Source organism: Tenebrio molitor, chromosome 6 (assembly GCF_963966145.1).
Source record: "Tenebrio molitor chromosome 6, icTenMoli1.1, whole genome shotgun sequence".
NCBI lineage: Eukaryota > Metazoa > Arthropoda > Insecta > Coleoptera > Tenebrionidae > Tenebrio > Tenebrio molitor.
Window position 1 is genome coordinate 13,614,616 of NC_091051.1, and position 22,537 is coordinate 13,637,152.

Consider the following 22,537-nt stretch of genomic DNA (forward strand, 5'->3'; position numbering starts at 1 on the left):
TTATTGAAAAATTTTAACTTATGCAACAAGTACTATTGCGGGCAAAAAAAGTGGGACATTAAATTTCTGTCAGTTTTGAAAAATTCGATGTAGTTCAAGCTTTATTGTCATTTTTTGACACTATTCTAGCTGACAGTTTAAAAATTTATTTTATACTCCTATTTTTCTTTTCCAAATGCCCTCTTCTTTTGATAAATGTAGATTTTCATTGGGACTTTGCATTAAATAAATATTCACTACGTGCTTACTTACAATCATTCCCTATAACCTACAATACTTAATGATAACGTAAATCAATTCAAAGTAGGGTTAGATTCAGATAAGGATTATTTCACATTAAAAGTCAAGACAATGACGTTGATATCCCACTTTTTTTGCCCGCAATAGTACCTACCGACTTTGCACGAAAGGGAGGTTGCTATAAGCGAGTACCTACTGCAATCCCGTAAGTGGAAAAATAGTTATTTATGCAACAAGTGAGTAAAATAATACTTTTTTTTTATGAGAAGGAAAATTTGCCGCACGAGCGCAGCGAGTGCGCAAATCCGCCGAGTAAAAAAAAAGATACTTTGCTAACGAGTTGCATACAAAAATTTTTTGGTGCCCGTAAATTTAGATAACAATTTTTTCGACACTCTCAAAATTTGAAAATTTTCTCCTGTGTGAACCCGTGGATATTTAAAATGCTCGTTTTACTCGCGTTTTAAATTGGCCCACTTTAATTGCGTTAAAAAATGACACGCTACGGCTACGGCACTTTTTTTAACGCAAGATGCGTGCAAAAATGAACCTCTATGGCACTTTTTTTAACGCTCCTTGACCGATTCAAAAATCACATATTTTATGAATGCAAACGAATAAAAAAACTTGCATTTTTTTGACGGACGTTAAAATAGTAATTTATTATACGAGTTTTATAAGACACCATTTTGTCGCACGCGTGTTTTAGAGCACGAGGAGCGCAGCGACGAGTGCTATAAACAAACAAGTGCGACAAAATGGCTTATAAAACGAGTATAATACAATATTTTTTCTATTTTGGCCCTAAAATTTAAAAAAAGTTCAAAACATAATGCTACAAAAATTATATTTGGCAAATAGAAGGGTTGGTAACGCTGGTAACTAGACGAATAAGTGTAAGTTTTGAATTTAAAGTGTCGTGAAGTGCAGTGACCACGTGGTGACCACGCAGCAACAACTCACTGTGAGTCACTGCCAACATTAAAAATTTAAGTAAATGTTCATGAAACGCGTATCGAAAAGACCTCCTTTTCGAAACCCGTTTGAGTGTCGTACTGACTGTGTTATAGGTGCAAAATAGAAAAAAATATTTTATGCACGAATTCAGACAATCAACATCAAAACACAAATCTAACATTTGAAACATAGTGCAATATATTAGTTCTTTTTTTAACAATCGTACAAAAAACTATTTTCGTTTCTATTTTTTATATTACGTAGGTTTATCGGTATAATGGAATCAGCACACGTGTATAATATATTGTCTACCTCAAAGGTGGACGAAATTTTTTGGCCGGAATAGTCAAGGGCGTAGCAAAGGGGGGGGGGGGTCAGGTGGGCCCGGCCCACCCCAGAATCCTTCTGGCCCACCCCAGAATAAAAGTAAATCACATTAAAAACAAGATACATGTGCAATATCTATCTATCATCTGTCTATGGTTTAAAATCTGGCCCACCCCAGCAAAAAATCATTGCTACGCCCTTGAGAATAGTACATCGATATAAAGTCCATTCAAAAATCAAAATACCACCACCTGTTGCTTTAGGTTGGTAAAATTTAAAAAGCCATAGGTAGATATTTTTTCATACTATGTTGGTAACTATAAATTATGACATTTATTTGATTTAAAATAAAATTCAATTGCTTTGAATTTCGTTCATATTGTTTTATTAGCACCACGTTTCATTTATTTATTGATTCTTATTATTTTTACTTAAACATGCCCAGAAAAACAAGACACTTAATAAACATTTAACCTCAAAATTACAAGTCTCACCAAATTTTACACTAGACAGCGTTGCCGATAGTAATTATCAACGAAAATGCGACGTTTTTTCCTCCTGATGTATTGTGGGTTGCATTTTCTATTCAGCCGGGCTCATTATCGCCCTGTATACATAAACATGTTGAATAAGGTATAATAAATGTTTTGTTTATTACATTAAAAAAATCATAGTTTTAACACTTTATAAAAGACAATTATTTATTAAATTTTTATTCAAAGAAAACTTAACATTAATCAACTCTCTACTATAATTAATTTACATTTTAACTACAGACTATAATTTAATTAGTTAACAATTTGAAATCTTTAATGGGCCAAATTGTACATAATGCTCTACTCCGAATTAAACCTTGTGGCACAGGTCCATAAGATCTAGAATCTGAAGAATTTGTGGTATTGTCACCTTCCAGCCAAACATGCCCTCTGGGAACAATCTCATAACTGTTGAAACCAGTCTTAACTCTGTCCCCGGGCAATCCAGTGACTCTTTTACAAATGTACTGTTTAGGATTTGAGGGACACTTGGCTATCACAACATTACCTCTATCTATTTTGTGAAACCTAGCACTTACATGTTCAGTCAACAGAACATCTTCTGAATAAATTGTCGGTTCCATTGACGGCCCTGAACACTACAATCGTCAAATTAATGGTGTTTCAACTAATATTTTACCTCATTACCAAAACAAGATCCCCTACATACTCAAAAGTGCAGTGAGCTATACAAGCATATTGAATTATATAACCCACTGAACCTACTATTTTCATGAAAACTTTACTCATGTTCTATAATCACATATCCATCAATTACATGCCTTTTTAGTTTTTTCTTTTAAATTTGAAAAATTTTAGGTTATGTGTTGAGACGTGCTGAATTCAACAATTGAACATTACAGAATACCACAGACAGAATACAGAATTGTAGCTAGTTTCACAATTCACCGACCGATGGCTCTGGTAGCAACAATAGCATTTACAAATTTTCTTTATTGTTGTGTGCAATTCCAGCTTCTTTAATTGGAATAGAAGACTACTTACTGCAATCGTCTTTTTTTTAATAGAATTTTGTCGTCGTAGATTTGTTATACCAATTTTTAATTCATTTAAAATCCATCAACGACCACATTGCCATAGAAATAAAATCATTAGAGTGACATAATAAAAACCATGGGTAATAAAAATAAAGCGTGTTTGACTTCCGATTAGTTGCTTTTATCAAAATCGTCAAAATAAAATGTAACAAATGTTGGGCGTTACGCGTGTTATTTGCCCGACGGATTGACAAAACACCTGGTTGAAGAGATACCATCTCATGTATCCAAATCTGTGGGTGCTTGTTTCACCTTGTTCAGTTGTTCGCAATCGCAACGCAACTTGTTCTGTTCTGTCAGTCGGTTGGAGAATAGTGGAGTGTGTTGTCTGTCAAATTGTGTGACGTACGCTTTTGTATTGAACAATTAACAAGTGCAGCGTTTCCATTAAAGATTATTGTGTTTTTAATTAAACAATTAATTAAAACTTTATTAGATTTCCCCGAACATCAACCAAATCCCCAAGTAAACATAAATATGCTGTGATAACGTGCATTCTATATTCATGCAAAGTGCTGGAAAAACGAACTATTTGTGAAATTACATGAACTTGACCAACCCTTTGTTTTGTCACATTAACATGGTGCAGTTAACGAAACAATTTTAAACGGAACAAGTAAGTTAAAATTTTTGTTCTTCCACATCTCTAGATTACGTAAAATCCCCAACGTTTTCCACCAAGTTCTTTTGGACCCTACTTGAGTAGGTAACCACAAAAATAAACAAGATTTCCCTACAAATGTTATCAGTAAGTCAGCAACCTAGTTCCGTATCGATTGTTGGTTACTACAAACAATTCGTAACCGAAGAATAGATATCTATAACCTATTTTGGTGGTTTTCTTGTTCCAAACCACATTTCGTGGAAAACAACCACCTCCCCTAGGGTCAAGAGACTCAAAGTCAAAGTACTCAGTGATTAGTTGCACAGTTAGGTACTGTGTAGTAATGTGCAAATATAGTACAGTCTCTCAAAATTCACCATTTATGGTTCAAACAAGTTGGTAAAGATGGAAATGTCATAAATATTTGCAGTAGAAGAGACCTTGTGACCCCTTTGGTGAAGTGTTTAGTCATCAGTAGCAACACGTTTCCAAAACTGATGACCACAAGGAAATCACAGGATTTGTACCTAGCATAAGTCAGTATCGTTTGAGATAAAACTGTCAATTTGTAAACAATCAGAGGTACTCCAGATCGAGAAGGAACAAAATGAAGTATCGCAAATCAATTTGTCACTTTATTGGTTCAATAGTTTTCATCATTCTCTTGGTTTCATTCCGTCCTTTACGAAACACGAAGTGAATGTATTCTAGAAAATTCGAAGCTGCTAAAAACGAATAACATATTTTCCACTTTAGGAAAACCCCGCAGGGTTACGATCCAGTGCAGAGAATTTATTTTTAATTTCAGAATCGCGTTGCAAATTTGTGTGGATTCTTGGACGGATTCCATTACCGCGTGTTGCTACGGATTCTTAAATGACAAAGGGAATTTCACAACAACGTCGCTAATTAGTCTTCAAGACCGCTCGCGATTAGTAATTCTAATTGATTTAACCGAGGTGGGGACGTTCATTAGATAATATTTCCTTAAAGAAAGTTTTTGCATAAAATCCGTATTAAAGAACGTCATAACCTTTAAATGTAACTTTCTCCTTTGTTTCGTTGTTGGTGTCGTAGCGGTACGTCAAAAATTCGCCGAGAGAATTTATTTCGAGTATTTTTTTGATACCAACGCAACGTGTCGATTCTAAATTTAATCATTTTACGATGAATTCCTGCTGCATTGCTGCACACGTTCGCAGTCGTCGATCCTGCCGTTTTTTTAATTTGCGATTAGGTAGACTCATCGAATATTTTACTGTGATACATCAAATTTCGCGATAAATGGAAACCTGAAGGTTAACCAGTTCTGTAAATCCATTCCAGGATAAAACAAATCCCGGATTTAGCCGGAAACGGCCAGAGATGAAACTGTTATATTACCATGATGTTTAGGTATACCAAAGCAGTCATTTTAACATGCTTTATTGGATTTAGCTGTAATGTTGTAGAAATAATATTAACTAAATACTATGTGGGTAATGAAATCTACTCGTTTATCATCAAGTACAACTTTGTTCACTCTGTGTTTTGTAATTTTTACTGGCTTGTGAAAATGTTACTACATCACCTTCAATACTGAAATTATTATTTGGCTAATGCGAAAATCCAGTTTAAGGTAGTTTCGTTTTTACATTTTTAGGATGTCCATACAGTTCATTAACGCAGTTATACCTAATTCTTTTACCTTGTGGCAATCGACAATTTGCACTAAATGATCGTTTAAACTCGGTCAATGTTGTCCAAGATCTACAAATTGTTTTTGTATTTATTACTAATGTGATAAGTCATTTTATGGCTGCTCACTTATTGTGGATTATCTGAATTTTCTCCCAAATTTTGTAATTGATTGAAACGAGAATTTGCAGTAGATAACATCAGTTATTTACGTATAAAAAATGAAGACTTAAAAGCTAAAGTAGTGCGTACTTTTCTGTTGTGCAACGAATACACTTTTTTATTTGTAAAGTTCATTTTCTTATTTCCTTATGTTCAATTCGTAATGGCATATTTTTCCCGTTATTATACTTAATTGTGACTTTTTCAGTTGATAAAATATACATATTGATAAGAAAAATGTGTGTAATATGTAAGAAACACGTGGGTAAAATACTTTAAAAAATTAATTTCTGGATTCATCTAAGGGGGAGTACCAAATCTCAAAATTTGATTTTAATTACCAGCACAAATTACAAATTATGCTTAATATTTAGAGAGTGGTTTTTCGTTGAAAATTTCCCGTTCTTCGTACTCTACAAAAAAAAATCGTGTTCGTGATTCAAACATAATCAATTAGAAGGTCAAATAATTATGTACTTACTTAACTTTTTAAAAACTTTTTAGTCGGTTTTATGCTTTCTTCATATTCAAACGAGTGTCTAGAATGATAATGTTCAGTTACGGTGAAAGCATTAATAGTTTTAAAACTGCTATTACCACAACTAAGAATTTTCGTGTCTTGCCTTGAGATAAATAAAACAAAAGTAATTGACAAAGCACTTAGCGTAAGTTTGTCGCAAACACATTAAAATAGATATGGAATAATCAATCTGCACGTTAATTTTTTAGCTCCGGTTGAACGTGTGTCGTTTACTAATAGGCAAATTAAGCAAGACTAGATGTAGGGTAATGTATGTGGCTTGTTGATTAATTAAGAAAATTAATAAATTATGACTTGTTGGAACATCAGCTGTGCAAGATAGCGAATAAATATTTGCTAGGCTCGTATATTGCGTGCAATAGTTGGTGATGCATAACAGTGAAATACACAATTATTACTCATCCTTGGTGATTAATTCCACACTTTGAATACACCTGTGAATATTCAAAATATGCAGAATTTCGTAGTCAAATAGTTGTGGCAGTGGCATTTTTGAATATTCCACTTGTTTCTGTTCGATTGTAGTGTTACATTTGCAAGCCTCGAGCGAAAGTAACATATCGCAAATGTATCAACATATTTATATTTGAATGTAAATAAGGATACATATTATTAAATCTATTAGGCTGATAAGCATTAAGGGAAAATTTTAACAAAGGATTTGTTTCCTTTTAAAGTTTTAAATTCTTAATTTGCTGTGTCAGAAAATTGTTTTGTGTTTGTAGCTGATAACCATTTTTACTTGTTCTTTAGACGTAACAATTCATTTGCACATCAACTGAGTAAATTCTGTATTCCTGATTTATGGTCTTAAGAGATAAAGTTCCACAACAATAAACTTCTGTTTTTTATATTTGCATTTCTTATCTCCTTGGCTGATTTACTCGTATTAGAAAAGGGCTTAAATTTTGTGAAAAAGCACTGAAAACTATATTAACTAGACTAACTAGACATTATCATTCAGTAATCTCTCGCTGACGTTAACACGGCTCTCTTGTGCAATAGTGAATGCGACAATTCAATTTTTTTACAGAAGAATAATATGTGCCTCGAGATTATCTAGAGGTTTTAAAAATTGAAGCCTTCCTTGAAACGAACAGATTAAAATCAGGTAATCCCCTTTTTAAAATTGTGTTAAATATAGCGATGAGTGCTTTCTAGTTTGACGATAAATTTGTTGCACGTCTTATTACACAATCGTACATGTCGGTATTGTAATATCGTATTTGTAAATAATACATAATAGTAGAAGTTGCATTAATTATGTATCTAGGATTGAAAAAATATGTTTTTCTATTGAACAGCAGCTGCTACTGACAAACGGCTTCAGATATTCGAATAACAAAAACGTAAATTGTAAATTGAACCAAAGCGTAGATAGCCGGACTTATCTATTTCCGCATTGAAAGATTAGAACTTCAATTACAATTTGTTTGGAAGATATTTTTTAAAATCCTTTTGGTTAAGCTAGATTATAAAATTGGCAGTTAGGTGACATTTAGGTCTTGCAGTTATTATCTTCGTAAAAATTTGGATGGGTCTGAGGCCGTTGATAGACGGCTTATCGCAGATAAAATCACAATCCATCTTAGTTGTCAAAGTTCTGGATTTATTCAGATACATCATAATTTTGTTTGTTTCAGTTCGCAATGGGTAAATTTACTGGGAAAAAATGTCGCCTGTTGTCGATGTTATGGCTGACGACGTCATTTTTCTTCGTCGAAATTGTAGTGGGTTACATAACAAATTCAATGGCCTTAGTAGCGGACAGTTTTCACATGTTAAGCGACGTGGCCGCCTTGATGGTAGCCTTCGTTTCAGTCAAGGTAAGAACATCACCGATCCTTCTGGTAATTCAAATAACGAGAAAGAACCTCGCAGATGTCTCCTAAAAAATGGTCGAAGAACACGTTCGGTTGGGCCAGAGCCGAAGTTCTCGGCGCCCTCGTCAACGCCGTCTTCCTTGTAGCTCTTTGTTTTTCCATAACAGTGGAAGCTTGCAAGAGGTTCATCGAGAGCGAAGCCATACACGATCCTCAGCTGTTGGTCATAGTGGGGGCGCTGGGACTTCTGGTCAACGTCATAGGATTGTTCCTCTTCCACGGTATTGTCGTCGCGATTGTGCGACCACGTTTGCTAATAGTTTGGGGAATTTCAGAACATGGGAGTAGTCACGGCCATTCCCATGGTCGGTTGGCTCACAGCAGGAATCGCCTAACACAGCTCGCCATGACCGATGACAATGAAAACGACGAGAGTTATCCGAGTCCTCCACCAGAAAAGTCTTCCCACGGTCATTCCTACAGCAGTTCGGCGCAGATGAACATGCGAGGGGTCTTCCTCCACGTCTTGTCGGACGCTCTGGGTTCCGTCATCGTGATCATATCGGCTCTGATCTTTTGGCTGACCAATTGGAAGTACCGAAATTACATCGATCCAGCGTTGAGCATATTGCTCGTATTGTTGATCATGAATTCTGTGTGGCCACTGTTGAGAGACTCCGCTTTGATTTTGTTGCAAACTGTACCGACGCACATCCAAGTCGATGCCATCCAGAGACGGTTGCTGGCCAAAGTGGACGGAGTCGTGGGGGTGCACGAGTTCCACGTTTGGCAGTTGGCCGGAGACAGAATCATCGCGTCAGCCCATATTAAGTAACATTGTTTTATTGTGCTCGACCAGTTGTAATTGTTGACGATTGACAGATGCCGAAATTTATCCGAATATATGAAAATAGCGGAAAAAGTCAAAGAATTCTTCCACAATGAGGGAATTCATTCGACAACAATCCAACCGGAATTCATAGATTTTAGAGCGTGCCCGGAAATAACCGATAACGACCAAACCGAAGACTGTGTTCTTGACTGTCCCAAAACCACGGACAGCGACAATTGCGTACAAAACACATGTTGCGGACCCTCAAAACAAGTGAGTTGACCCTGATCAAATCCAAGTAACGTTAAATGTTCACGTAACGAAACTTCCAGTAAAATTTTTGCTTTTTCCCCAGTTGGAGAGAAGACTTTTGAAAGTGAGGGCGTATAAATAAAATATGGATTGGGGTATTAAATTTTGGTTTTTTGCAATGCCCATAACCGCTGTGATCATCTGTGTGATAAGCTCATCTTCTCTCAATTAAATCATGTGATCATTAAAATAAAAACTGCCTAATCCCCGATCGTGATTGATTTTTCCAATTTTTTAATAGTGCTTTAGTGATTATTTTGGACACTAACTCGACTGGCTGGCGATTTTAGTGATGTGTAAAAGTTTTGGTTTTTTTTTTAGGGGCGTGAAACACCTTCGCCGAATAATACCCCGTACATGGTCCGTCAAAGAGGTAACTCAAGTAATAGCTCGACTAATTCCCAAGAAATGAACGAGATGGAAGCTGGAGTGCTTCTGGAGAAAGGTAACAATTCACTGCAGAAAGACTGCAATTGTATTTCTAGAGGTTTACAGTGTTCACAATACTCGGTCAGGTCTAATTCAGAGTCGAATTTCTGATAGTGAATAATCTTTAGGAGCGTCTAAGCAACCGTTATTTCTAAAAAGATATTTACAATTCGCATATTTTGTCGATACGCAGGTAGTTACCTTCGTTAGTAAGTATGTAACTTTGTTTTCTTTTTTATTTCTAACCAACAACTTTCCCTTAAATATGCTATTACCATTGAGCCTTCACATCATTATATAATAAAATAACGAATACAACAGTGTGATTCTAGTCTTAGTGCAATTTTTTCGGTTTAAACGTGTGTCAGTTTGTAATTACGAAATAGTCGTCATGTTGGTAATGCATATTTTTTTTCTAGATGAGAACACAAAAGTAAGCCGTCAATTAGTTTAGTAGTTGATAAATTTGTATTCGAAAAAATTGTTTGGATTTTACTTGATTACGATGTTACAAGAAGTTCTTGACAGTGAGACCTCTGGTTGCGTTTGTCGTTAACAAGAAATTTCTTTTGCGTACTTACGATCTGTCATTATGTATAAATCTAATAAATAATGTGATGTAACACGTTTGACAACAAATGCTGTTCACAAACCTCAAATTCAGTACCTACCTTAGTGTATTTGTAATTTGCCTTCTGTTGGCAAAACTTTAAAGTTAAGCGTTGATATTTACATGTATGTATTTTTTTGTGTATAAACTGCGAAATTAATAAAGCTAAAATAAAATCGTATGTCACCTTCTCGTGACATTGACCTAAACTTACACTCGATATTTTATATAAGACGAGCGGATCCTTTCTAGCATACCAACGGAACTTTAGATGAAGTACAATGTTTTTTCTGTAAGATAATCTATTTAAATAGGTTTTAAAGATATATTTTATTTTGTATAATTGTAAGTATTATGTTACATTTTTTTAATAATTCAAGTCTAAAAAACAAAATTGTACCTACATAAAAATCACAGATAGTGTGCAATCTATCAGTAAATGAAATAAAATTAAAAGGAAGACTACAAAATGAGCTTTATTTACGAACTGTTACCTAGAATTCACTTTCAACTACCTAATCTTGCTTTCCCACTTACAAGTAAACTGGAACTGGCATTTTTATCCTTCTCAGGTCATTTATCCAACAATCAGACTTTTAAAAAAATATAATGGTCATTTCTTCGAAACTCAAGATAAATATGTTAAAGCCATGACCGATTATGATGAAAAATATCAGACGATTTCACCGAGATGTTATTTTCTTCCGAGTTATTTGTTTTATAATTGAACACACAAAGCTAATTAAAGCTCTCGTGAATTCTATTTTAGCAAAGATGGAGTAATGGATATTTTTTTCTTTACATATCGGTCATATTTAAACCAAATAATTTGAACATTATTAATCGATATGTTAAAAAATGAAAACGTATATGTATCAAATTATTTTGTTTATTGTTGCCGAAGTTGGATTTTTAAAAAGAGTGAGGCACCTAATGTGCCAATAACCATTTTCTAAAAACCATTTTTACAATATTAAAATAAAACTTGATCGAAAATGTGGCAGTTCTTTTATTGTCAAGTGTACTTTTTTCAATTTATAATTAAAAAATAAATAGTACTACTATAACAATGTAGGAGGAAAAAGCTCCCAAATGGTAATCTGTAATTACTGTTTTGCATAACTTTAATTCATGAAGAAACAAAAATTCAGTTGAGTAATTTTTTGTTGGGTATATTCATATCTAGAAATCGCCTTAAACGTTTTAAAATACCACGAAGTTATCAAGAACGCAACAACACAAAAAATACATTTTTCTTTTGATGAGTAAAATAATTTTAACGATACAAGTACGAAACAGTAAGAAATAATTAATGTAGCAGTTAGGTTAAATGATTTGAGTTTTTGTTAGGATTTAATAATATTGTACACATTTTTCGTGCTTTCCCTTTCTTAAAAATCCCACTTGCAGTCTCGTAAAACATACCTACTAGTTTCTGTTCAATGGAAGACTGAAAAAATCTGAACACAAATCCGCTATACACAAGTCTATGTCTTATTATTAGAGATTAATTAACTACTTATGCTACCATTTCTTGACTTAATGGGAACGTACAGTCGGTTGGGGTTTGGCATCTACTACACTTAGAGCAATGCCGAGTTGAGCAGCATAATAAGTTGACATAACAAGCGCCTGAAAAAATGTTAGTGACGCTAAATAATAAAAGTGTAGTTAGTGTGGTAACCTGTGAATATTCGATCGAAAACTTGAATCGATCAAGACCGAGTATAAGATCGGAAATGACGAAAAGAATTGCTCCCATGCATGAACATAACTTGCTCCAAGTCCACAAGTCCTGCAAATAAATAATAGATATGGGTGATTTTATTAACGGTTTTGGAGTTTTACTTCAAAAAACTGTGCTCTTGCGATGGCCCTCCACATCATTGTAGTCAAAATAAAAGTGTAGATCGTGACACCAGGAACGAGTACACCGTGTAAGCCAGGCATCAAGTATGCTAGACCTACAATACGAGAAAATTACAAGAGTTTTCGATGGAAAATTAGGCACTGTACCCATTATATTAATAGCACACAAGCACACGCCTAGAGTTAAATTTAAAGGTTGAAAACCGAAAGCTAAAATGTAGTTTATATGACCGATGGCGAAGGAGAGCATTCCTAGCTCGAAGTAACCGGGCCATATTAGAAATGCGTCTCCTAAACAGCAAAATATCAATCCGACTAGAATTCTTCTGGAGTATTTGTATCTGAAAGATTGGTTCATGCAGGAGAGTGGTTAAAGTAATATGTAGTAGTGTACTTACTCATCTCCGAGGCTCATACCGTGGAGTACAACAAATAACATTAAACTTAAAATAGGTAAACATTTTAGGATTGTTGAAAGAACTGATGGTACGTTGAATGGTAAAAAAACAACGAAGTAGATGGCAACTGTCTTGAAAAATGGGACAAGTTTTGGGCCTATACTTTTCACCTGAAAACAAAAAAATCAAATTTATTGTTGCAACATCGTCACTCAATTCACTCAGGTTGAGGCAGAGGTTTTGCGATGGTTTTTGTTAAAATAAAAGAACTGCTTGCGGTGGAGCATATTATAACGTAGCCTGCGGGGCTACATGTTCAAATTACAAATTCGATTGAAATAATTTTACTACATGTTTGTATTGCTAAGTAATTATTGAATTAATCAATAAATGAGTTATTTTAGATGTTTTCCCCACTGTACGAAATAAATGTCAAAAATAATAAATACCTACGTAAATTAACCATGAGCTTACGTATTGTCCAAATTTGTAAAAAAAATATTTGAAATTCATTTAACTAATAATAGCAAGTCGTAAAAGTTATTCTTAATATTCAGTATCAAATGCGAGCTTGAGAGTGTGTCACCTTTATTAAAGGTCACTGTGCGTGTGCATAATAGTTAAAGTTAAATGCTTTCAGTTTTATGTGTCCTGTTTAAAGCACGCATTCTTGATTAATTACAATGAAGTATTTTGTAAAATTTATGTTTTATTAGTAAAAAAAAAATACTACAGCGTAATAACTAATAACATAAACAGATTATGAAATATATTTAAATGTCTAGTTTCCGCACAATGTGAGCAAAATAAGTCTTTTTATCCCGGTTCCATAAACTTTCATAATCAGGTGCAAACACAAAAATGTGAATTGACTTTGGAAATCATATCCTAGGATCGTAAAAACAAAAATAATCACGTCTCATTGTCTTATGCATCAAAAAATTCAAAAAGTAGAGTAATTTTTTTTACCGGTTTCAGTATAGTAAGCCTTGATTTACATTCACCAAAGTTGGATGGTAGGTGAGTCATAACTGTACTAGTACAGTTATGCTGTAGGGTAATATTGCCATAGTGACATGTCAACAACAATCAACAAATGAAGACAATATCTAACTTTATTCATTTATTAATTCAAACAGACGGAACTAAAAACAACAATAATTACTTAAATAGACGGAACTCTGCCATAGTAAAAATGAACTGCACTTCATAGCATGGGGCATCGGGTAGTACCTACGTCCATAATGATGAGGGGCAGAGGGGCTATATTTCTTCGACTCTATAAACAAAAAGATAAATACGCTACGGAACTAACACTACGAGCACTTACCAGTTCATGAAAATACGCCAACATCACTCTCATTTACAATTGTAACCTTATTTAGATCTTGCCCTTGTTTGAGTGTCTCTATGATTTCAGATAAGTACCTCCTGCCTTTCGATTTTTCCGGTATTAAGCTATTTAAAGCTTGTTCTTCTTCATTTAAGACGTTTTTCGGTAAAACACTATCATTCAAACTCATTTTGCGAAATGTCTGTTTGTATAAACAACCAAATGTAACTATGACACTCGAACATATCATGCAAACGCGATCAACTCAATCTATTTTAAGACGAGTGTTGGGATTTAATTGTTTTAAATTCTCTTCGGCTTATTCTGAAACCGGTAAACTATTGAACAAACTCGCTCTACGAGCTCGGATTTCAAACCGACATCTGCGGTAGTTATGATAGTCATAACATCGCTAGGTATGTTAATAGCTATTCTCCGACAACTTACGTTTTCTGCAAACGATAATAATTGGTGTTCGTTGTCTAGTCGTTCACTCATTTCAAACAATAGATTGACAGATTTTGTTGTAAAGTAGATTGAAGCGATGATTTTTTCAAATGACACATAGTTACTTTCGTCAATTGTTAAATAGGTACTCAAAATGCAAAACGGCTTTTGGCATATTTAATTAATTATCACATTAATTTACTTTGACTATTGCTTAATTTAAGTGTTATTTGCTTTTCACCATTATAAGACAAATTTTATTTTATAATGTATACCTAGGTATTTTCTGCTTGAACGATATTTTTTTAATTACATATAAGTATGTAGATAAATAATCCAAATAATATAATGTATAATCTAGAGTTGCCGCCCTATGGCTAGGACTAGGTCAAGAAAACTTAACTTTTGACAAAAAATGAAAATAAAAAATGTATAAACTGGGTTTTCATCAATCATGTTAGTGTCACTGTCAACTTGACATATCAGAATCGTTCATAATTTTTAAAATGGCGCAAATATCCGAACTGCAAAAATGTAATGTAGGTAATTAAATTCAGGGAAGGAGTAAGTAGATATAAGGGCGGTAGCTCAACAAATTCCATTCAACTTATTTTCTTATATTGTAATGCGTGTGACCTGTTTAATGACTAATAATGACAATCACTAAACAGGTTTCGTGTTGAAATAAAAGTTTACTATAATTTCCCACTTTTTTCTTGTCCTTTATTAGCAACTTTTATATGTGGATAATAAAGGCTTTGTATACATCATACTAATAAAAAATATACAGGGTGATTCAAGTTTTACCGCCCGATCGAAAACACCCACTTCTAATCGATTTAGAATTTTCAAAAAATCCATAAATGATTGTGTATCGCTGGAGAATATTCTGTAAAAATTTCATTTGAATTCAATAACCGCTACATAAATTCACATCATTTTTCACTGAGACTCCTTTCAAACATTTAGGAAAAATTTGGTGTCATTGAAATCATGAAAACATCACCGGTTTTTGAAATAAATGGAATTTTACAATAAAGTGGAAAATTTAGCTATGATTTATTATTCAATTGGGCGGTCACTTCCACAAAAGAGGTTGAAATGGGTTATTTATGGTACCTACCCTTTATGGACTTACGAATTACTAGAAAAATTCTCAACAGATGTTTATTGGGTATTTATCCCAACAATGAGGTATTTATTTATGACACTGTAGTTGTAAATCTTAGGGCCAGTTTCATAATAAACTTAAAGTCGACTTTATCTTAAAGTGACTTTAATGGATTGTTGCAACAATATGTTTCTATGGTAAATGGTAAACTTTAATGTTAAAGTAACTTTAGGCTGATTATGAAATTGGGGGTTAGTCATTTTTCGCTGTTAATGTTAAAATTGGAATAATTCAAACATTACAGAAGCGAAATTAAGTTAATCATAATCAAATGCGAAATTAACTGAACAAGTGATCAAATTGAACCAATCGAAATTTCGGATTCATGGGTTAATCGCGCATTAAAATTTAATTCGAATTAAATATTTAATTCTCTTTCTATAAACTGGCCCTAATAATTTTCTTTTGAAGCGAATTTCATAAATGTGTTCTTTGAATTATGAGCGTGTACGAAACATTTTTTTTTGCTCAAAATCGATTTTTTTAAATTTTATGGTTCTGAATGAAGTGATAAGGGAAAATTTATTGCACACATTTGAAGCCTTATGTCAAAGGAATGTAACCCTAAAGCTTCGTAATTTTTACTAATTTTTTAATAGGGTTAATCGTGCGAGTTAGATTTTTTTTTTTTAAATTGATTAAAAAAAGATCAATATTGTCATCAGGACGCCGTTGCGTCCCGGTTTTGTTCTAGGCACTCTGCTCTTTCATTGAGCGGGCTCCGTTCGTGCCGCGTTTGGTCCCAACTTTCCGATAAATAGGGGACGGCAGCCGAAATTCGCTCACTTTCGTTCACGCTCTAAACGTTTTCGTTTCGTTCACTCCGCTCCTCTCCCTCTACAAAAAAGACTGCGGCTCCGTAAAAGAGAGCAGGACAAAAAGACTATGCTCTTCTTCGAGACCACGTGCATCGAGAGGCGGGGACCGAACCAGCTCTTTCCAGAGTCACTCCGGTGTGGAAGAGGCATCGGTATCGGTCCACAGTTCGACCACTCCAGAGGGCCAGTGGTAACAATATGTAAAAAATATTTATTTTAAAGAGTTCCATTAGTGATTAAATTTTTTTACGTGGACTTCCATAACACTCTGTATACACAGTGGCCATAAATATACCGAGTGTATACGGCGTAATGAGTTCGCCTCGCTTCCGTCGATTTTTTTTAATTCACGTGGCATGCGGTCGTGTCGCCGTACGTCTTATACGGTGCGATCAATTAAAAAATAAATCGAGTCGGCGTGTTACCTATGTCAACCCATGCTATAGCACAGGCTCCAAAGCAAACTCGATTTATTTTTTAAATGATCGCTCGGTACTTCTTTTACGTTGCAGGTTGAAGGCTAAACCTGGAGTTCATTTTTAATATACATGTATGTAATTCTTACTTTAATTTCTACACCTATGGTATAACTAATGCACCATTACCTGCCTTCTTATAAATTCTTAACTCTTAATTAGTTATGAATTATGATAGATAAACTGATTTTTAACCGAACTTAAATTTGTCTATGTTTACTGTAGCTCCTTATTTGTCTTTTACGCGGCTTTAGTGGATGATAATGAACTTGTCACATTTCTTAATTTATGCGAACAAATCGTCAGGCCAAAGCTAGTTTTAGATTATAAATAAAAAAGCAGAGAGTGTGTAGGAAGTTATGATATACCGGGTGTATTATGAAAAACCTTTGGTGCTATAACTTCCTTATTTTTTATCCGACTTTAACAAATGATACGTCAAACAAAATCGTTTTAGAAACACTATAGCCCGACATGCTATGATTTTTTTTTAACATTATATTTTTTGACAGACCGCAGCTAACTTTGTTTTTTTAAGTTGCACTGTATATTTTTTTATCTTTATTCTGATAGATGTTTATCTTCTGAATACACAAACATTAAAATAAAAAATCAAAAATTTGTTTTTAATAAAAAAAAAATTGAATTTCCAAAAATCAAGTAACCATAACTTTACTATAGCAAATGTTTGAAATTACCTCCATTCTCTCTAAAGGCCCATACACAATGGCGTTAACGTTACGTCGACGTTAAAACGTTAATGTTAACGTTAGATCTAGAAATTCAAAATTACATGTATTTCATTGTGGACCGTTCACAATGACGTTATGATGAAAATTAATGTTGCATGATATTGTTAGCGTTAACGTTACTTCTAGAAATGTTCTGGATTCTTAACGTTACATTCTAACATTAGCCAACGGAAATAATTTATAAAAAGTACTGAAATACATGTAATTAGATCTAACATTAACATTAACGTTTTAACATCGACGTAACGTTAACGCCATTGTGAAAGGGCTGTTAGGCACATTCGACACCTTCCACTGACGCCCATTGCGGCGTTTAATAAAAATTCTGGTGGTTTTTGTTCACATACTGCTACGATTCTTTTTAATAAATCATTTCTGTTATCGGCCGGAGTCAAATAGACATATTATTGTCTTGAATGTCCATAGCTGTCTTAGTCACTTTGCAAAATTAGAATGCACTTTTATTACTGTTTAATGTGACTGCTTGATTTAAAAAAAATACATCATTTTTTAATTTCTTCTTTTTGTTTGTATGCATGAGCATGGTTGTTTACATTTTCATATTTAAAATAAAAGTTAATGGTGCCATTTGAAAAAAAAAAGTTGACTATCATTTGTCAAAAACAGAACTCAAGAACAAATATTGGATCAATTCAAATTGTAGCCCATTTAAAACGATTTTGTTTGACATATCATTTATTAAAATCGAATAAAAAATAAGGAAGTTATAGCACCAAAGGTTTTTCATAATAGGTACACCCGGTATAAAAAAATTAAATCTGAACCAAACGAAAAAAAAAGCCAACGTGACAGTTTGTTGAAATATAATGCACCATAACCAACTGTCTTTTATTTCTTGTGTTCAGACTCTCATCCAAGTATCTTGAGTGAAATGCGTGTATCTTACGTTTTTGGAATCTGATAATAGTTTTGAGGACGGTACTATTATTTTTACGACCTTTATACTTTCGTAGATATTTGAAGTATTATCAGATAATAATCTGTGCAGTCAGTCAGTGAAAGTAATAATTTTATCTTCCAATTAACATAGAATTATTTTTATACAATTAAAAATTCAAAGTTTTATACGTTTACAGGTTAAGCCATTAATGTCACAGTATTGCTTAATTAAAACAAAAACACTTTTATTATCGTCATAAATAATTCATACTTGATAGTTTTATTTAAAAAAAATCGTGTTTCTACAATTAGCAAACATTCGAATACTTTGTTTGCTTCTAATGACAAATCCTGTTACCTAATCGTGAACGCCTCTTGCAACGAAAATTCGAAATTGTGTTTTCATTTAAAACACTCAAAATAGAGAAAAAATTGTCTCTTCAGATGGTATGAAGGATAGAAACAAAGATAAAGTGCAAATGTCTGTAATCCATTTAATTTCACTCGATTACCTCGAATGTTTGTAATTAAGAATATTGTAAAACACGACAATTGCAATCCAAACTTGATAAATATGTATTCAATTTGACAAACACTTACATTTTAATAAATAATTATTTTTAATGATAATACGCGAATTACGCACAACAAGGTCAAGAATCCTCAGTGATTTTGCCTCAATATTAGGAAATCTGAAATAATACCAAACCAAAGCTTCCATAGTAACAAAACACGTTGAACTTGGGGGAATTCTGTTATTAATTATTTATATCAGCAATTTTCTTTTCACGCTCTAAAATACCTCCTGTTTAGTGTTTGTTTATAGACAACTTCTAATACGTTCTAAAAGTAAATTATTCTTAACGCTACGCGCAATTTTTTTAAAATTTAAATCAAAGTTGAAACCTAATAAATTAGCCTTTCGTTTACGCAACAACAAGAACAACGGTAGGCGAAACAGAGTCAATCAATGAATGAATACGAAGTGATGAATCTATTGATTATTTTATTCATTATTTACGAGTATAAAATTTCTATTTATACCTACATACAGTCGGATTATTTATAAGACCACCATCTGAAAAAACACCATTTTTTGAGTGAATCATTGTTATGGATCGTGGCAAGAACAAAAAGACGCGATATTTGTTGTCAATTGCAAAACAAAGAAAAAAACACGCAAATTCTTTTTTACGAATGTATAACTCACCGCTTGTGCTACAGCACTCATCGTGATTTATTCTTGGTTTCAATGCGAAGGTTAATTAAATAGAACTTTTATGAATGAAACTACAATTCACTTTTTACAATGGAAGTGTTGCGTCTATTTAAAATCCTTCGTTTTCATCCTAATAATACCACTGTCAAAATCAGCTGTTTAACCTCGGTGGTTGATGTTTATAAGTCGGCTTGGTCGGCAAAATACTACCGGGCTCCGAGTAAAATGTAAATGCTTTTCCGTCGTCGAGCCACACGCATGCTCAGCCGGTTTTCATATCATGATTAACTACTTTATTATTGCAAATTGTAACAACGTTATTGTTAAATGAATCGGAAATGCGAACCTTGACTCTTTGTCTCATGTTCACGTGTACTAACGAGCATAATTAGAGCGACTCGTACCATTTTTGTACGAATTTGCCAGCAAACATCTTCCAGATTTTCGCAAGACATTCGAACAACTTCAAGTGTGTCTCACAAGCCGTGAACTCTGTTAACAATTCTAACTTGACATCGAATTAATTACCTTGTTACCTCTCTATAAATAGTCACGCTGGTAGCCTCGTCAAAAGCTGGCCCAATTGTTTATTTTCAAGCCTCATAAATTTGAAGAAAATTTATTTGTTCACAAATTTGGGAAGTTGAATTGAAATAATAAAAGGTCATAAATTGTGACCCACGGAGTGATAAGATAAAACACAAATGTAGAAATTTTGAAAAACATTATCGCAACAATCCTCGATTTTCTGGAGTCTGGGAAAATAAAAAACTATCTCTACGGTGGAGATTATATATTTCCGTTTAAAAAGTCAAGGCTGATAAAAATGATACAACTCGCGATGCAAATAATTACAAGGAACAATAAAATATTCTTGTCCCAAGGACTCCAGTGTTATGGAAATCTCTTCCAAGACCTTTTTAAGCTACGCTTTCATTTTAATACATATTTATTCATGGAACAGTTTCCGTTATCTAGTTCAATTACCAGCGTATTAGAATTAACAGATCATAAACACAAATTAACTGGTAATAAGACATGAGGTTTGATGTCAGATAAGATAAGTCAAAACAATGGGTGTTAGTTATCTGTTTTGCTTTTGTAAACACTTGACAAAGATTTCATTTCTGATCAATGATCGATAATTCGGTGCACAAACAATTTAAAAAATAAAAAAAGTATCTTCATGCTTCCAGTAACAATATAAGAACAACAACAACTACCTACGAATGTTATTTTGTTTTGTTTTGATTTTACCAGAAATAAAATTCGTGAGTTTAAATAATAATAAAAATGGACATGTTTCCCACTATAATTTATTTTAGATTTTGCTCCAGATTTGTGATATTATTCCCACTTATTCGGGACCCAGCTTATTGTCTGCAAGAGAATCCTCTTGAATTCCGCATTAGTTCCAACTTGGAGATTTGTTAATTCCTGAAGATAACGATCCCGCACCTCTTTTCTTACCAGAGGATGTTCACAAATGTTTGTGAGAGCCTAAATGTTTCTATAAATATAACAACTCGCACCAGTTTAATGTGGTTACCTTGAGACAGAACATCTGCAGATTGGTATTGAGTGGATTTGTCGATAGCTTGACCAAACGTTTAGCCAAATTTTTAATATCAGCTGCCAAAATTTTTGCTCTGGTTTTCACTGTACAAAACATCACCACGGAAGCCGCACTGGTACATATTTGAGTGTCCTTGAATTACACAATTGTGGCAACATAAGCTGAAAGGCGTAAATTTACGTGCGTACCCCATAATGCAGAAGCTTGTTCAGAGTCTTCAATAAGTTCTTCTGCAGCGCAAGTTGTTTACCTTTCTTGGTCGACGTTAGGATCATCAAGCAGTCAAGAGCTTTGGCGACTACAGACGAAGAGTCGTGGTCCAAATATCTCATCTTGTAACTACCTTTAGAAATCTATTAGCAAACGAGAGATACTTACAAAGATTCTGAAGCCATTATTTTTCACTGCCACACATTTTCCACAGTCGTACATCAAGGATTTGAGAGTTTCCAAGTGAAACTCTACGATTGATGGCATTTCATCTTTTTCAATTATCTCAAGGAGATTTTGTATAAGACCTATTTCCACCAAAACGTCAGCCGCTTAAAGATCACAAATGGTGTGAGTGAACAATTCAGGATTTACTTCAGTACTCATCCAGCTTCTTGCTATCATTTCGAAACAAGCAGCCACCTTCAGTCGCACCGTCATCTGTTCGTCCCCAAGACACAAAAGCAGATTTTCCAGAAGATCTGAGTTTCTTACAATTGCTTCTTTCCCATCTCCTAACCCTGCTAAGGTGGTTAAAACTAAAATCGCATTCTCGCGAATTGGTGGCAGCGGATCGAGAAGCTTGTCCGCCAACCTACGTTCAGTTATGTTTATGACATTTTTATGGTATTTGTTGCAACCTGTCTGGAATTTTCAATACGAGAGCTTCATATCCGCGTTCTGGATCGTGGACCAAATCGCAGATGCTCATTAGGGCCTGAATAACAACCATGTCGTCTTCATCGTGTAGTTCCCGTCGCTACAAAAGATTTTTGGTGAGGCTACTACAAGATGTTATTTTATTACTAGTTTGGGTAAAGCCCACGATCCAAATGCCAATGGACGTCTGGTCGGGTCCACATTGTCGATGGGAATGTCGGGTTGCTCTGACGTTAAGCGGAAAAAAGGAGGTTCAAAATCGGACGAATCGTGAAGGATGGGTTCACTTCTTGCTAGAAGAGACGATTTACGTTTTGAAAATCTTTTTTAAGATACCTATACCTAAGTCAACGCTTCTGTTTATAATTCGGGGGTTTACAGAACTACATCTCGTGTGCAAATAGGAATTTCTATACAGCGAAAACATTTTCAAAATATTAGAACTTTATATGACAGTGGTTTTTGAAAAATGACATTGTTTAGAAATTAGTAAGAAATAATTATTGAATGGTAATCCGATTTGCGTGGCGAGCTATCTAGGACACCAAGGTCTCGGTTCTTATCTGGCAATGTAGATATAAGTTGGAACAATATTAAATA

At 34.0% G+C, this 22,537-nt stretch overlaps 3 protein-coding genes and 1 long non-coding RNA gene across 11 annotated transcripts in view; 1 reads left to right on the forward strand and 3 right to left on the reverse strand.

Annotated features, from left to right (window-relative positions):
- Positions 1–2,207: 2,207 nt before the first annotated feature.
- LOC138134144 (mitochondrial inner membrane protease subunit 1) lies at positions 2,208–2,940 on the reverse strand. Its single transcript, XM_069052241.1, has 2 exons — positions 2,709–2,940; positions 2,208–2,659 (listed from the first exon to the last, which is right to left on the reverse strand). Exons 1-2 carry the CDS (start codon positions 2,808–2,810, stop codon positions 2,309–2,311), a joined length of 453 nt encoding a protein of 150 aa, XP_068908342.1. The 5' UTR covers positions 2,811–2,940; the 3' UTR covers positions 2,208–2,308.
- A 454-nt stretch (positions 2,941–3,394) lies between these two features.
- ZnT63C (zinc transporter 63C) overlaps positions 3,395–22,537 on the forward strand; it is a 36,024-nt gene continuing 16,881 nt past the window's right edge. Inside the window, exons 1-8 of one of the 8 annotated variants that reach the window (XR_011160654.1) lie at positions 3,396–3,734; positions 7,746–7,928; positions 7,984–8,206; positions 8,261–8,756; positions 8,808–9,030; positions 9,391–9,514; positions 9,555–9,691; positions 9,918–10,321. Coding sequence is in view for 6 of the 8 variants with exons in the window: in XM_069052234.1 (XP_068908335.1) it covers positions 7,752–7,928; positions 7,984–8,206; positions 8,261–8,756; positions 8,808–9,030; positions 9,391–9,609 (1,338 nt within the window). In the remaining 2 variants the exon portion in view is untranslated. Of the gene's footprint in view, positions 3,735–7,067; positions 7,214–7,745; positions 7,929–7,983; positions 8,207–8,260; positions 8,757–8,807; positions 9,056–9,112; positions 9,281–9,390; positions 10,322–22,537 lie in introns of those variants that run through there. The other 7 variants (XR_011160653.1, XM_069052236.1, XM_069052237.1 and 4 more) reach the window with 7 other exon arrangements.
- Positions 10,420–22,429, reverse strand: LOC138134145 (radial spoke head 14 homolog). The gene is made up of 12 exons (XM_069052242.1): positions 22,280–22,429; positions 22,085–22,230; positions 21,919–22,037; positions 21,661–21,872; positions 21,446–21,609; positions 21,256–21,399; positions 21,041–21,199; positions 12,376–12,545; positions 12,125–12,318; positions 11,957–12,072; positions 11,793–11,903; positions 10,420–11,740 (listed from the first exon to the last, which is right to left on the reverse strand). Exons 1-12 carry the CDS (start codon positions 22,362–22,364, stop codon positions 11,648–11,650), a joined length of 1,713 nt encoding a protein of 570 aa, XP_068908343.1. The 5' UTR covers positions 22,365–22,429; the 3' UTR covers positions 10,420–11,647.
- On the reverse strand, positions 13,473–16,636 carry LOC138134146 (uncharacterized). Its single transcript, XR_011160655.1, has 2 exons — positions 13,706–16,636; positions 13,473–13,654 (listed from the first exon to the last, which is right to left on the reverse strand). It is a non-coding gene; the product is annotated as an uncharacterized lncRNA (long non-coding RNA).

Excerpts from the sequence above, each read along its gene's own strand:
- LOC138134144 (XM_069052241.1), bottom strand. The coding sequence starts at position 2,810 with ATGAGTAAAGTTTTCATGAAAATAGTAGGTTCAGTGGGTTATATAATT. Across the intron at positions 2,660-2,708 it reads ATGTAGGGGATCTTGTTTTG|TGTTCAGGGCCGTCAATGGA; the intron begins GTAATGAGGTAA and ends TGACGATTGTAG.
- LOC138134145 (XM_069052242.1), bottom strand. The coding sequence starts at position 22,364 with ATGTTTTCGCTGTATAGAAATTCCTATTTGCACACGAGATGTAGTTCT. Across the intron at positions 21,873-21,918 it reads GTATTGAAAATTCCAGACAG|GTTGGCGGACAAGCTTCTCG; the intron begins GTTGCAACAAAT and ends AACTGAACGTAG. Across the intron at positions 12,319-12,375 it reads GGTATGAGCCTCGGAGATGA|ATACAAATACTCCAGAAGAA; the intron begins GTAAGTACACTA and ends CCAATCTTTCAG.